This window comes from Salmo salar, chromosome 05 (assembly GCF_965601325.2).
Source record: "Salmo salar chromosome 05, fSalSal1, whole genome shotgun sequence".
NCBI lineage: Eukaryota > Metazoa > Chordata > Actinopteri > Salmoniformes > Salmonidae > Salmo > Salmo salar.
Genome location: NC_138295.1, coordinates 20,867,472 through 20,881,045, shown reverse-complemented (window position 1 = coordinate 20,881,045; position 13,574 = coordinate 20,867,472). Strand labels below are relative to the sequence as shown.

General features: G+C 42.1%; 1 protein-coding gene across 1 annotated transcript in view; it reads right to left on the bottom strand.

Annotated features, from left to right (window-relative positions):
* Positions 1-458: 458 nt before the first annotated feature.
* The window catches only part of stag3 (STAG3 cohesin complex component), a 51,862-nt gene continuing 38,746 nt past the window's right edge, over positions 459-13,574 (bottom strand). Inside the window, exons 21-33 of the mRNA XM_014199154.3 lie at positions 13,423-13,503; positions 12,816-12,908; positions 12,359-12,527; positions 12,076-12,215; positions 6,997-7,098; positions 6,779-6,915; positions 5,148-5,267; positions 4,782-4,957; positions 4,071-4,275; positions 3,220-3,369; positions 1,319-1,420; positions 993-1,098; positions 459-875 (exon numbers count right to left, since the gene is read on the bottom strand). Of these exons, the coding sequence (XP_014054629.3) occupies positions 828-875; positions 993-1,098; positions 1,319-1,420; positions 3,220-3,369; positions 4,071-4,275; positions 4,782-4,957; positions 5,148-5,267; positions 6,779-6,915; positions 6,997-7,098; positions 12,076-12,215; positions 12,359-12,527; positions 12,816-12,908; positions 13,423-13,503 (1,629 nt within the window). The 3' untranslated portion in view covers positions 459-827. The remainder of the gene's footprint in view (positions 876-992; positions 1,099-1,318; positions 1,421-3,219; positions 3,370-4,070; positions 4,276-4,781; positions 4,958-5,147; positions 5,268-6,778; positions 6,916-6,996; positions 7,099-12,075; positions 12,216-12,358; positions 12,528-12,815; positions 12,909-13,422; positions 13,504-13,574) is intronic.

Genomic DNA, 13,574 nt, shown 5'->3' with positions numbered 1-13,574 from the left:
GCACAACATGGTACAAACATTATTGGGCACAGACAACAGCCCAAAGGGCAAAAAGATAGAGACATGACATGAAGCAGCCACAACTGTCAGTTAGTGTCCATGACTGAGGTTGAATGAAGAGATGGAGATAAAACGGTCCAGTTCGAGTGTTTTTTTGCAGCTTGTTCCAGTCGCTAGCTGCAGCGAACTGAAAAGAGGAACGAACAACCCAGGGATTTGTGCTTTGGGGACCTTTAACAGAATGTGGCTGGCAGAACGGGTGTTGTATGTGGAGGATGAGGGCTGCAGTAGGTATCTCAGATAGGGTGGAGTGAGAGATACAAGGGTTTTATAAATAAGCATCAATCAGTGGGTCTTGCGATGGGTATGATAGAACGGAAGTATACTAACATACAATATCCCCATCTTGCATTAAAAGCTCAACTTTCATCTGTTTAAATAAACCACAGAACAATATCCTCAGAAATTGGTTCTTTATTGATACACATTAAATCAGTGCTCATTTAACAGTTGGAAACACAACCACAAAGTCATAAACAAGAAAAACAAAAAAATACCATGTGTCAAACAATTCCTATATGAGCCATGAAGATATTTTTCACATTGCATCTTTGAAACATTCATAATGTTAAGGCACTTGTATTTTATTCATTCAACATAAAAAAAAATTCTAATAAGAGCTTACAACAAGTGTAACAACGTTATGTACTGTACTGTTTACCCCTGAAATGCCTGTCTGAGGGATACCAACGTAAGACTATCAGGACTAAATCAAATCTTCTCCTATAAGTGTTGTTCTTCTTGTTACTGTGTTGAGGTCCTTTCCCTCACTGAAACAACTCCTCTAAGTAACTGGTGGAGCGACGGGTGGACGGCTGGAGAGAAAAGGAGAAGGAAGAAAGAGAGGTGAGGGAACAAAGGAATAGCAACCATGGTAGACATTATAGGGTCAGTGCACCAACAAGTCAGATCTGAGTGGGCTTGTGTTTTACCAGTGTAAAGCCGGTGTCGTGGTCAGAATCGTCACTCTCGAAGTCCTCAATCTCAGGCTCTTCTTCCTCCACTTCATCATCCTCATCTTCCTCAATCAGACTCAGCCTAATAACACATATTGTATATGGGTATTTCAAACCACAAACTCTTTTAAATGTAACAGAAAACCCCCCATGCAGCCACATCAATTCTCTTTTTATTTTCATTTAACTTTGTCAAGTAAAATTGGAAACAAGATCGTATGAACATTACATGATCAGATAAAATAATTTTTGCTTTCTCCCTAAACCCACACACACTCAAAAACACACAGACATACACTCACATGGTGAGATGTGATTCGAGGTCACAGTGCCCAGAGGAGGGGCTGGCTTGTGTATTAGGCAGCTTGCTCCTTCGCCTGGGTTCCACCTTGCGCTGCAGTGAACTGGACAAGATACAAAGTCAAAACATATTCAAAAAGGAACAACCCCTAGCCCCTTCCCTCTTCAGTGATTGTAGATCTGAACAAACTGGACAGGTTTAATAATAAAGTACATTTTTAATGCACTTTTCATTACATCAATTAACTCAAAGGGTAGACAGGTGGCCTCGAGATTATAGCGTTAGGCCAGTAACCGAGAGGTCGCTTTTTCGAAAACCGGAGCCTACAAGGTGAAAAATCTGGTGTTTCAGGGGGAGTTGGGGTATGCAAGTAACACATTTCCATTACATATTTGTGTGTAACAGGACAAATCTTTCTCCCCCGCAAATAATTAACTAGTAATTAAAAAAGTGAGATTATATACGGGTACATACTACTGGTGTTTGCAAATAGGAAGATATTGGATAGGTGTAAGGCATATGATGGCTCCACCTTTACTTCCAGTGGTTTATGGGGCGCTTCCTTCATATTGCCTACAGCTATCCAGTCTCTTCCCATCTGCAAACACCAGTAGGAACTAAGGTAAGGGTTATGGAGTTTCCCTGCATTTAAAATTGTCTTTTGTTACTAGCACTAACTTAGCAGATTGCTGCTATTTTTGGAGAAGGTTTTACTCACAGTGATTGTGATATGTGATTGTTTAGTTACTTTAGTTGAATGCACTTATTGTAAGTCACTCTGGATAAGAGTGTCTTTCTAAATGACTCAAATGTAAATGTTTTCAGAGAAAGGGGGCAGGAATTGCCAGAAAAGAGAGAAATGAAGGACAAAGTAGGTAAATGAATGTACACTACCGTTCAAATGTTTGGGGTCACATAGAAATGTCCTTGTTTTTTAAAGAAAAGCACATTTTTGGTCCATTAAAATAACATCAAATTGATCGGAAATACAATGTAACAGAGTGCCTCTGTCCAGTGTCCGTGTTCTTTTCTTAATCTTTTCTTTATTGGCCAGTCAGAGATATGGCTTTTTCTTTGCAACTCTGCCTAGAAGGCCAGCATCCCGGAGTCACCTCTTCACTGTTGACGTTGAGACTGGTGTTTTGCGGGTACTATTTAATGAAGCTGCCAGTTGAGGACTTGTGAGGCGTCTGTTTCTCAAACTAATGTACTTGTCCACTTGTTCAGTTGTGCACCGGGGCCTCCCACTCTTCTTTGTATTCTGGTTAGAGACAGTTTGCGCTGTTCTGTGAAGGGAGTGGTACACAGTGTTGTACAAGATCTTCAGTTTCTTGGCAATTTCTCACATGGAATAGCCTTCATTTCTCAGACCAAGAATAGACTGACAAGTTTCAGAAGAAAGTTCTTTGTTTTTGGCCACTTTGAGCCTGTAATCAAACCCACAAATGGTGATGCTCCAGATACTCAACTAGTCTAAAGGCCAGTTTTATTGCTTCTTTAATCAGGACAACAGTTTTCAGCTGTGCTAACATAATTGCAAAATGGATTTCTAATGATCAATTAGCCTTTTAAAATAATTAACTTGGGTTAGCTAACACAACGTGCTATTGGAACACAGGAGTGATGGTTGCTGATAATGGGCCTCTGTACACCTATGTATATATTCCATAACAAAATTGCCATTTCCAGGTACAATAGTCATTTTCAACATTAACAATGTCTACACTGTATTTCTGATCAATTTTATGTTATTTAATGGACCAAAAAAAAAAGTGCTTTTCTTTAAAAAACAAGGACATTTCTAAGTGACCCCAAACCTTTGAACGGTAGTGTATGTAGGTGCATATATAACTAGGTAAAACATTTTGTTTTCTCTTTTAGGTTAAAAGGTGAGAAAGTTACCCCTCTGAAAAGTCGTCATCAGACTCGGGTTCGGAGATGATGCTGCCCTTGTCATAGCCTGTGGTGGAGGCCTGTGTATTATGTGTGACGGGCAGGTGCTTGGACGGCTGTCTCTGCACGGTGGAGGTGAGGCCTGGGGTGGCCAGGTTGCTGTGGATGTTGAGTGAGAAAGTTAGAGGCATATATATTATACGCGCCCCAAAATGCTAACCTCCCCTGTTATTGTAATGGTGAGAGGTTAGCATGTCTTGGGGGTTATGATATTTGTGTATCTAAATTTCTCACACATCATTAATCACAATTCATTCAGGATTATCCGTAATCATGGTAGCATCCACATTAATGTAGAAGTGTTCAGAAACATATTATATTCTTATTTACAATAAAAGTGACTCCAATATGACACAATAGGTTATTTACCATTAATTTCTATTAGGCACAAAATTATCTGAAACACAACCAAAACAGCAAATCCAGCCAACAAATTTGTAGAGTCACAAGCTTGATTTAATCATTGCGTGTTATGAACATGGGACCAAATACTAAACGTTTGACTAAATTTAATAAACTATAAATTTGTCCAAATACTTCTGACACCTTCAAATGGGGGGACTAGATACATAAAGTGCATTCATTTCTAAACGGAAAAAAATATATATGAAAATACCCTCAAATAAAAGGTGACATTCTGTATTGTCGCCTCATATAAAACATTTGATCTTAAATCCAAAATGCTGGAGTAGAGAGTCAAATTAAATGTTTTAGCTCTACTAAGCAAATAAATAAGTAGGTGAGTGTAGCTAAGTAAAACATTTCGTTTTCTCTTTTAGGTTAAAAGGTGAGAAAGTTACCCCTCTGAAAAGTCATCATCAGACTCGGGTTCGGAGATGATGCTGCCCTTGTCAGAGCCTGTGGCAGAGGCCTGTGTCCTATGTGTGACGGGCAGGTGCTTGGATGGCTGTCTCTGCACGGTGGAGGTGAGGCCTGGGGTGGCCACATTGCTATGGATACTGCTGCTGTCCAGCCATGGCCCTCTGCTAGCGCTGGACACTGACCCTGGAGGAGAGGTCAGGGGTCAAACCATAGAATTACATATACAGTACAACTCATGATTTTTATAGGATTTCTGTGGGTCAAAACTCATAGATCTCTGTTCAGCTTGCAAAACTCCACCTATCCAACCCTTTTCTTTTTAAAGAAAACCATTCACCTTCTCAAATGTTCCAAGCCATTACTCCCCTCTTAACACATTTGATCAATTACATTAGGCCATGGGTTGTAGAAAGGTGGGTCACAAAAATCAGGAATTATGGTTCACCAGGGCAATAATGTACTGTAGATATGTGGTAGTGGTGGAGTAAGCCCCGCAGGGCACACAGTGTGTTGTGAAATCTGTGAATGTATGGTCTTTTTTTTTTACATTTTACAAACTGCCTTAATTTTGCTGGACCCCAGGACGCTAGCTGCTGCCTTGGCAGGAACTAGTGGGGATCCATAATAATAATCACCTCTCTATACCTTTATCTCTTTGATAGTAATATGTGTGTATGTGTGTTGCTGACCCTGGGGGGTAGTCCTCCTGCGTTTGGCTGCAGGGGTGCTGTGGGGGGACAGCGTTGCACTCCTCTCCCCCTCCTCTCGGGGCTTGGAGGAGCCAGACTGCAGAGAGCGCTGGTACATCCTCAGAGATGGCCAGGAGGGGGCAGCAGAGCCACACTCAGCACTCAGGAAAGCAGACCTGGGAGGGAGGGAGGGAGGGAGGGAGGGAGGGGGGAGAAACAGGCTGAGGTCAGGACTATCCTTCAGGCACTTCATGTAGATCTGAAACAAACGGACAGCTCTATTTGTGTTTCATGTGTGCAAGAGTGAAATGTGAGAAAAAGGACATGCATATCCTTATGTGTCTAGTTGCTGTGTGTGTGACTCACAGCTGGGCTCGGTCTTGACGTAGGAGTTTGAAACTGAACTCGCTGAGTATCTCAAGGAAGGGCAGGTTGGGGGGTTGCTCCACCTCTGCTGCCTCCCGTAACGCAAACCGGATGCCATCCCTGACCAACAGAGAATACTTTGTTCTACATACCAGCTAGACATAACTTTATTTATCAAAAAGTTTGAGCTTAAAACAGATTTTTTTGTCAAGTGTGCGTATGTTTTTGTAAATTGTAAATTACTGGCTGCACAATTAATTTCTCAATTGGAACAATACATACACTACCGTTCAAAAGTTTGGGGTCACTTAGAAATGTCCTTGTTTTTAAAAAGCACATTTTTTGTCCATTACATAACATAAAATTGATCAGAAATACAGTGTAGACATTGTTAATGTTGAAAATGACTATTGTACCTGGAAATGGCAGATTTTTTATGGAATATCTACATAGGTGTACAGAGGCCCATTATCAGCAACCATCACTCCTGTGTTCCAATGGCATGTTGTGTTAGCTAATCCAAGTTTACCATTTTAAAAGGCTAATTGATCGTTAGAAAACCATTTTGCCATTATGTTAGCACAGCTGAAAACTGTTGTCTTGATTAAAGAAGCAATACAACTGGCCTTCTTTAGACTAGTTGAGTATCTGGAGCATCAGCATTTGTGGGTTCGATTACAGGCTCAAAATGGCCAGAAACAAATAACTGTCTTCTGAAACTGGTCAGTCTATTCTTGTTCTGAGAAATGAAGGCTATTCCATGTGAGAAATTGCCAAGAAACTGAAGATCTCGTACAACGCTGTGTACTACTCCCTTCACAGAACAGCGCAATCTGGCCCTAACCAGAATACAAAGAGGAGTGGGAGGCCCCGTTGCACAACTGAGCAAGAGGACAAGTACATTAGTGTCTAGTTTGAGAAACAGATGCCTCACAAGTCCTCAACTGGCAGCTTCATTAAATAGTACCCGCAAAACACCAGTCTCAACGTCAACCGTGAAGAGGCGAGTCCGGGATGCTGGTCTTTTGGACAGAGTTGCAAAGAAAAAGCCATATCTCAGACTGGCCAATAAAAATGTAAGATTAAGATGGGCAAAAGAACAGACACTGGACAGAGGAACTCTGCCTAGAAGGCCAGTATCCTAGAGTCGCATCTTCACTGTTGACGTTGAGACTGGTGTTTTGCAGGTACACTTTAATGAAGCTGCCAGTTGAGGACTTGTGAGGCATCTGAACTAGTCTAAAGAAGGCCAGTTGTATTGCTTCTTTAATCAGGACAACAGTTTTCAGCTGTGCTAACATAATTGCAAAAGGGTTTTCTAACGATCAATTAGCCTTTTCAAAATATAAACTTGGATTAGCTAACACAACATGTTATTCGAACACAGGAGTGATGGTTGCTGATAATGGGCCTTTGTACGCCTATGTAGATATTCCATAAAAAATCTGTTGTTTCCAGCTACAACAGTCATGTACAACATTAACAATGTCTACACTGTATTTCGGATCAATTTGACATTATTTTAATGGACCAAAAATGAGCTTTTATTTCAAAAACAAGGACATTTCTAAGTGACCACAAACTTTTGAACGGTAGTGTATATTGACATTTAGTGTGTATGTGTGACTGACATGTGCAGGGACACCAATGGTTTGCGGACGCGGTGGAGGTCTATGCCGAAGCTCATGGCCAGCCTTTTAGCTAGCTCTCTGATCTCCCCAAACTCCTGGCCTCCACCAACGCACTCTGGAGCCAGTGCTGAGAACAACTGACACACACACAATTAGTAATATATGAATATATAATACATCTGTAACAAACATATTATTTAATTTACGCACGCACACACCTGCTGCAGACTCAGGCAGACAGTCTTGGCGCTCTGCACTGGACTGATCATCTTGGTTTTGCTCAGAGTCTCCTTGATTATGTCACCGTAGTCTTTGTAGAACTAGAGGAAGTAGACAAGACTGTCACCCTCTCTATGGTTCTACCTCTATAAATACAATGATTCATCCAATTTCTATGGTTCTACCTCTATAATTACAATGATTCATTCTCTCTGTATTTCTCTGGTTCCAGCTCTCCATCTCTCTGGTTCTACCACCCCATATCTCTCTGGTTCTACCTCCCCATATCTCTCTGTATCTCTCTGGTTCTACCTCTCCATCTCTCTGTATCTCCCTGGTTCTACCTCTCCTTCTCTCTGGTTCTACCTCTCCATCTCTCTTTAGTTCTACCTGTCCATCTCTGCATTTCTATAGCTACATATAGAGTTCGCCAGCTAGTAGTCCTAAAACCCGGAAATTAGTTTCCTCTGGTTGGTTCAACTATCCCTATGGGGAAAATGAATAGAGAAAGAATAGGGTTTTGGGATAAATGCTGATAATAAGGTCTGAGATTAACACAGGCTCAAGAGATCTTAAACGCGTTGTTCTTTGAGATAATTTCAGTCAGTTAACATGACATTTATGAATTATGAAGCCTTTGTGCTTTTTTATAACATAAATTCTTAAATTCACTCAAAGTGACATTAGCTGATGAAGATGATATCATAGAACAAAATGTATAAGATCTCCTAAGCCTGTGTTTACCACTGATCTATTTTTGGCATTTATCCAAAAAACCCTACCAAAACGCCCTTTATTTTCCTGAAAGGCTTTATCCAACGAACCATGGAAGAGTTAAGGCGTCTGCATGCTTCCCAACCGAATCAGTTCGAAAGAGTTCCTGCATATGTTATGACGACATTTTGTGACATTTTTGTTCGTTTTGGACTTCGGTAAGGGTTTTTTCGTTTGTTTCGGGCACACAATTTTTTCTTAAGGCAAGCCGTCGTCAGTGATTGGTCAACAGTAGGGATTCTTCAATAAAGTATTTGATGTCATTCAACGAGTATTGACTCAGTTTCATGCACATTTTTTCATTTAGAAATACTGCACCAAATCTTAGATGTAAAATTGTGCGACTAAGATCTCCTCGGCAAAAACGTCAACATTTATGACAGATTTCTTGAGTTACCTTGGATTAATTCGCTTACAATTTTGAGTAAGTGTATACTGGCTACAGTGTGTCAAAATGGACAAAGTACTACTTACGCTTTTTTCTCATTTTTCAAGAAAAGGTCTTTTAAGGAAGTATGCGAGCACACTCATTCGGGTTTGCCTAGCCAACTTCAGTGAGCCGCCAGCCGAACTCAAGCATGCTGATGCCTTTAGTGCCTACAAAAAGACACTGTTACTATTTCTCTAATACAGCTACCACTTTCACCAGTTAGTCTCTCACCCACTCTTTTCCCTGACTCACTCCTCCTCTTCAGATATCCTACCATCCTTCTCTAACCCCTTGTCATGTCTTTGGCATCATTAAAAGTGAAGACTGTTATTTTTATCAAATCAATTCTCTGTAATTATTATTACGTGATTAAACTAATCATGTAAATGTAATTAACAAGGAAGTCGGGGCACCACGGAAAATCTTCAGACTACAAAGTTATAATTTTCAGAATATAACTTCAGATATTTTAATATCTGATCAATTAGTCTTCTATTAATGAATTATTCTTTACCTCACGTCAGTCTCATTCCAAACGTCGTAAATTGTTGGTGTTCTGCACAAACCCAGGCTTTACTATAAATCATCCATACACCAATTGGCTTAACTTCTCTAGGGTAGGGGGCAGTATTTTGACGTCCGGATGAAAGGCGTGTCCGTAGTAAACTGCCTGCTACTCAGGCTCAGAAGGTAGGATATGCATATTATTAGTAGATTTGGATAGAAAACACTGAAGTCTCTAAAACTGTTTGAATGATGTCTGTGAGTATAACAGAACTCATATGGCAGGCAAAAACCTGAGAAAAATCCAACCAGGAAGTGTGGAAATCTGAGGTTTGTAGTTTTTCAAGTGATTGCCTATACAGTATACAGTGACTTAGGGTTCATTTTGCACTTCCTAAGGCTTCCACTAGATGTCAACAGTCTCTAGAACGTTGTTTCATGCTTCTACTGTGACTGGGAAGAGAATAAGAGCTCCTGGAAGTAGATGAGTGAGAAAATGACATGAGCTCAGAGGCACGCGCTCATGTGAAAGTTAGCTGTGTTCCTTTTCTTTTTTGAAGACAAAGGTCTAGTCCGGTTGGAATATTATGGAAGATTTATGATAAAAACATCCTAAAGATTGATTCTATACATCGTTTGACATGTTTCTACAAACTGTAATGGAACTATTTTGACTTTTCATCTGAATTTAATGCGAGAGTACAGCGCATTTGGAGTACTCGACCGAATGCGCGAACAAAAAGGAGGTATTTGGACATATATATGGACTTTATCGAAACAAATGAACATTTATTGGGGAACTGGGATTCCTGGGAGTGCATTCCGACGAAGATCATCAAAGGTAAGTGAATATTTAGAATATTATTTCTGAGTTTTGTTGACTCCACAAAATGGCGGGTTTGGTTTTGTGTATGAATACTGTACTCAGATTATTGCAAAGTGTGCTTTCGCTGTAAAGTTTTTTTGAAATCTAACACAGCGGTTGCATTAAGGAGAAGTGTGTCTATAATTCTTTGAATAACAGTTTAATATTTTATCAACATTTATTATGAGTATTTCTGTAAATTGATGTGCTCATTCACCGTAAGTTTTGGGAGGCAAAACATTTCTGAACATTACACGCCAATGTAAAATGGGGTTTTTGGATATAAATATGAACTTTAGCGAGCAAAACATACATGTATTGTGTAACATGAAGTCCTATGAGTGCCATCTGATGAAGATCATCAAAGGTTAGTGATTAATTTTAGCTGTATTTCTGGTTTTTGTGACACTTCTCCTTGCTTGGAAAATGGCTGTGTGGTTTTTCTTGTCTAGGTGCTGTCCTAACATAATCTAATGCTATGCTTTCGCCGTAAAGCCTTTTTGAAATCGGACAATGTGGTTGGATTAACGAGAAGTTCATCTTTAAAATGGTGTAAAATAGTTGTATGTTTGAGAAATGTGAATTATGAGATTTTTGTTGTTTTGAATTTGGCGCCCTGCTATTTCACTGGCTGTTGGCAGTGTGTCCCGCCGGTGGGACGCTAGCGTCCCACATATCCCAGACAGGTTAATCATTTATTTACTAACTAACTAAATAATCACAGAAATGCATAAACAAACAAACAGTAGATATGTTACTAACAAATGATAGGGAAGATTCCCTAGTGGGCTAAGCCGATATGACAGATTGGTGGACAAAGGGAAGTGTGTGGGGACTGAGAAAGAGCAGGAAAGGAAAAACGGATCACTACACACAGTTGATAATTATATTAATTGAAATGCTAATCCTTTGCACATGAACGCTCACTCATTCGGGAATAATTGCAATCAATATATATTTACGCCCATGTGTCGTGATATTTTCTGTTGGAGAGTCAGTTCATCCGTGTCTCTTTCTCTCTCTCTGTTTCCCTGAAGATCAAAGTGGTTAGAATGGATACTTCAGAGTACCATTCAGAAACGTTCTCATAGAATAGATGTTTCGGTGGTTGCCGGTATTCGCATCCCAGGTTGACATAATTTCTAGCTGCAGACTAGTAATTTATATATAAGATTTGCTCTACCTTCTGTAGGGATTGATAGTCTCAGAGTTGAACCATTTCCAGCCGTGTAGCCAATGCTCCACGTGGTATGGTTAGGAATTCAATAACTATTCGCAATCACAGGTCACGCTGTGGGTTTGCTTAGTCTTGGTACTCAAACCTGTACCACCTCAGTTTACACCGAGGTACTCTATCCTCTGAAGAGGATTTCCTCAGGAGGGGCTTTATTTGTAACAGTAGAAAAGGCGGTTCTATGAATCCTGATCGTGTCTGTACTCACGGGGGCAGGCCAATGACTTAGTTACACTTGAAAGGGAATACAATTCTCTCACATTAAAGGTTTAAGATCACATTACATCATTTCACAAATACTTTCATCTTTACTCATTCATTTTATACAAGAATTAGATGCTAACCCCATAATTAAGAAATGTACACATTCAGAGATATAGTTATGCGTGTTTCCTGTCGTCTCTGAGGTCACCAAATGAAACACATTCCTCATACCCGTCCCTTAAGTGTCCACGGACCATTCCCACCTTCTCACAAGTGGACATTTTGTTTCATATTCCCATTTTGGGGATTTAGGAGTTCGCCACGTGAAATCCTTTGTTCTGTGTCTCTCTCTCCATACTGCATGGCCAGGGGGAGAGTCTCCGCCAGCAATTTATGACCTGAGATAACAGAACCTGGGTGTAGGAGAGAATGAGAGGGAGGGGGAAGCTACGATCTATACCCAGAAAGGGCCAAGTCATGACACCCCTCCTCCACCTTCTCACCCCCTCCACCACCTTCTCACCCTTCTCCCTCCACCTTCTCACCCCTCCTCCTCCTCACCCCTCCACCACCTTCTCACCCTTCTCCCTCCACCTTCTCACCCCTCCTCCTCCACCTTCTCACCCCTCCTCCTCCTCCACCTTCGCACCCCTCCACCTCCACACCCCTCCACCTCCGCACCCCTCCTCCTCCACCTTCGCACCCCTTCTCCTCCACCTTCGCACCCCTCCTCCTCCTCCACCTTCGCACCCCACCTCCTCCACTTTCTCACCCCACCTCCTCCACCTTTTAACCCCTCCTCCTCCACCTTTTAACCCTTCCTCCACTTTTTCTCACACTCCTCCCTTCCATCATCCTCCTGTCCTCTCACTCACTGCACATTCCCCCCTCTCATGCCCTTCTCTCACTAATCCTCAATTTCGCTCTTTTCGTCTTCCATCTTTTCTCTCATTCCCTCCCCATTTCTACCCCTTTCTCATTCCTCTCCCATCCTTCTTTCCCTGTTCTCCCAGTCTTATTTATCTCTCTCCCCCCTCTTTCTCTCCCCTCCCCTCTGTCTTCTCTACCTTGCTGTAGTATTTGAAGACATCAGTGGCAGTGCTGAGATCCAGGATGCCGTAGATAACCAGTTTACAGTAGCCGGCCAGCTGGTTGCGCCGCCGCTGGAGAGTAGCCATCTTCACCTCCTCAACTCCCTCTGCCTCACCTGGAGAAAGAAGTGAGGGAGAGGGAGCGAGATAGCAGGGGGTGAGAAGAGAGAATGAGATGGCCCAGGTCAGAAGTACTACACTAAATAGGGAGTAGGGTGCCATTTTGGTGTAGGTAGTGTAGTTGTGATGGTTGCCCTACCGGACAGTTGGTCGTCGTCAGGCTCAGTGAAGACATAGTCAAGGAGGAAGGCAGCCATGTCGAAGCGGAGGGAGTCGGAGGGGGGGTGGGCCAGGGGCTGCAAGGTGGGCTGAGACCTCACTGAGCTCACCCCAAACAACAGCAGCATGTCACACAGCAGCTCAAACGCCTACCGAGGGAGAGACACAACACATCAACACACTCCAGCACCAGGGTTTGTGCTTAATTCCAATTGATGTCAGTCAAGTCATGAATAATAAAAAAATACATGTGTTAAAAACATGCCATAAATAGCTTCTCCTGTTCAGTTTACTCAGAAGTCATTTGAAAATAGATGACCCTTTTCAGTTATTGAATTAGAAATGTGAGTTAACTTCTTGAATTGACAACCTTCAATTCGAAATGACCTCAACCCTGTTGAACACACACACACACATATCAACCCCCCCCCGCTAACCTGGTCTCTGATCTCTGGCTGGCCCACAGACAGGCAGCTCTGACAGACGATGCAGAAAGAACGCACCTCCTTCTTCAGACGCTTTACCTCTGCCTTGGAGGGGTGTGTGAAAGAATGGTGCATGGGTACATGAATTTGCAGATGTGTGTGTACATGTGTGTGTGTGAGGGAGAGAGAGAGAGAGAGAGAGGGAGAGTGGGGGAGGGACAGAGCAACAGATTGAGAACAACGGTGACAGACATTGACTAAGCAGTACTAAGAAAATTATTTGTCTGTGTTTATGCCGGGGCTCAAGCTTGGGTAAACAACCAATGTGAATGCCTAGTCATAACTGTTTGCATGTGTGTGTCTGTGTGTGAGACTGAGCCTGTGAGTGTCGCTGTGGTGCACTCCAACAGATTGCTGTGTTAATTGCCTGCTGTCCACACAGCTGGTGAGCTGGTAAATCTGACAGGTTAGCAGTGCCATGCTCTATGGGGGGCACCTCAGTGGGTACATAAGGTAGGGAAGTAGGGCCATCTTAACAAGGCAGGCAGGCAGGCAGGCAGTGCCATGCTCTAACTTAGTGGGTGGAGAAGCCAGACGGGCAGTGCCATGCTATGAGCACCTTGGTTGGTGTAGAGTTGGCCACCCTGACTTTCTCCCAGAGCACGTGGAACGCTGCACACTTCAGAGCAGGAACCATCAGCTGAAACGACATGGCACAACACTGATGGAGTTTGGTTATTTTACATGACACTTCTTCCTGCAATGTTCAAT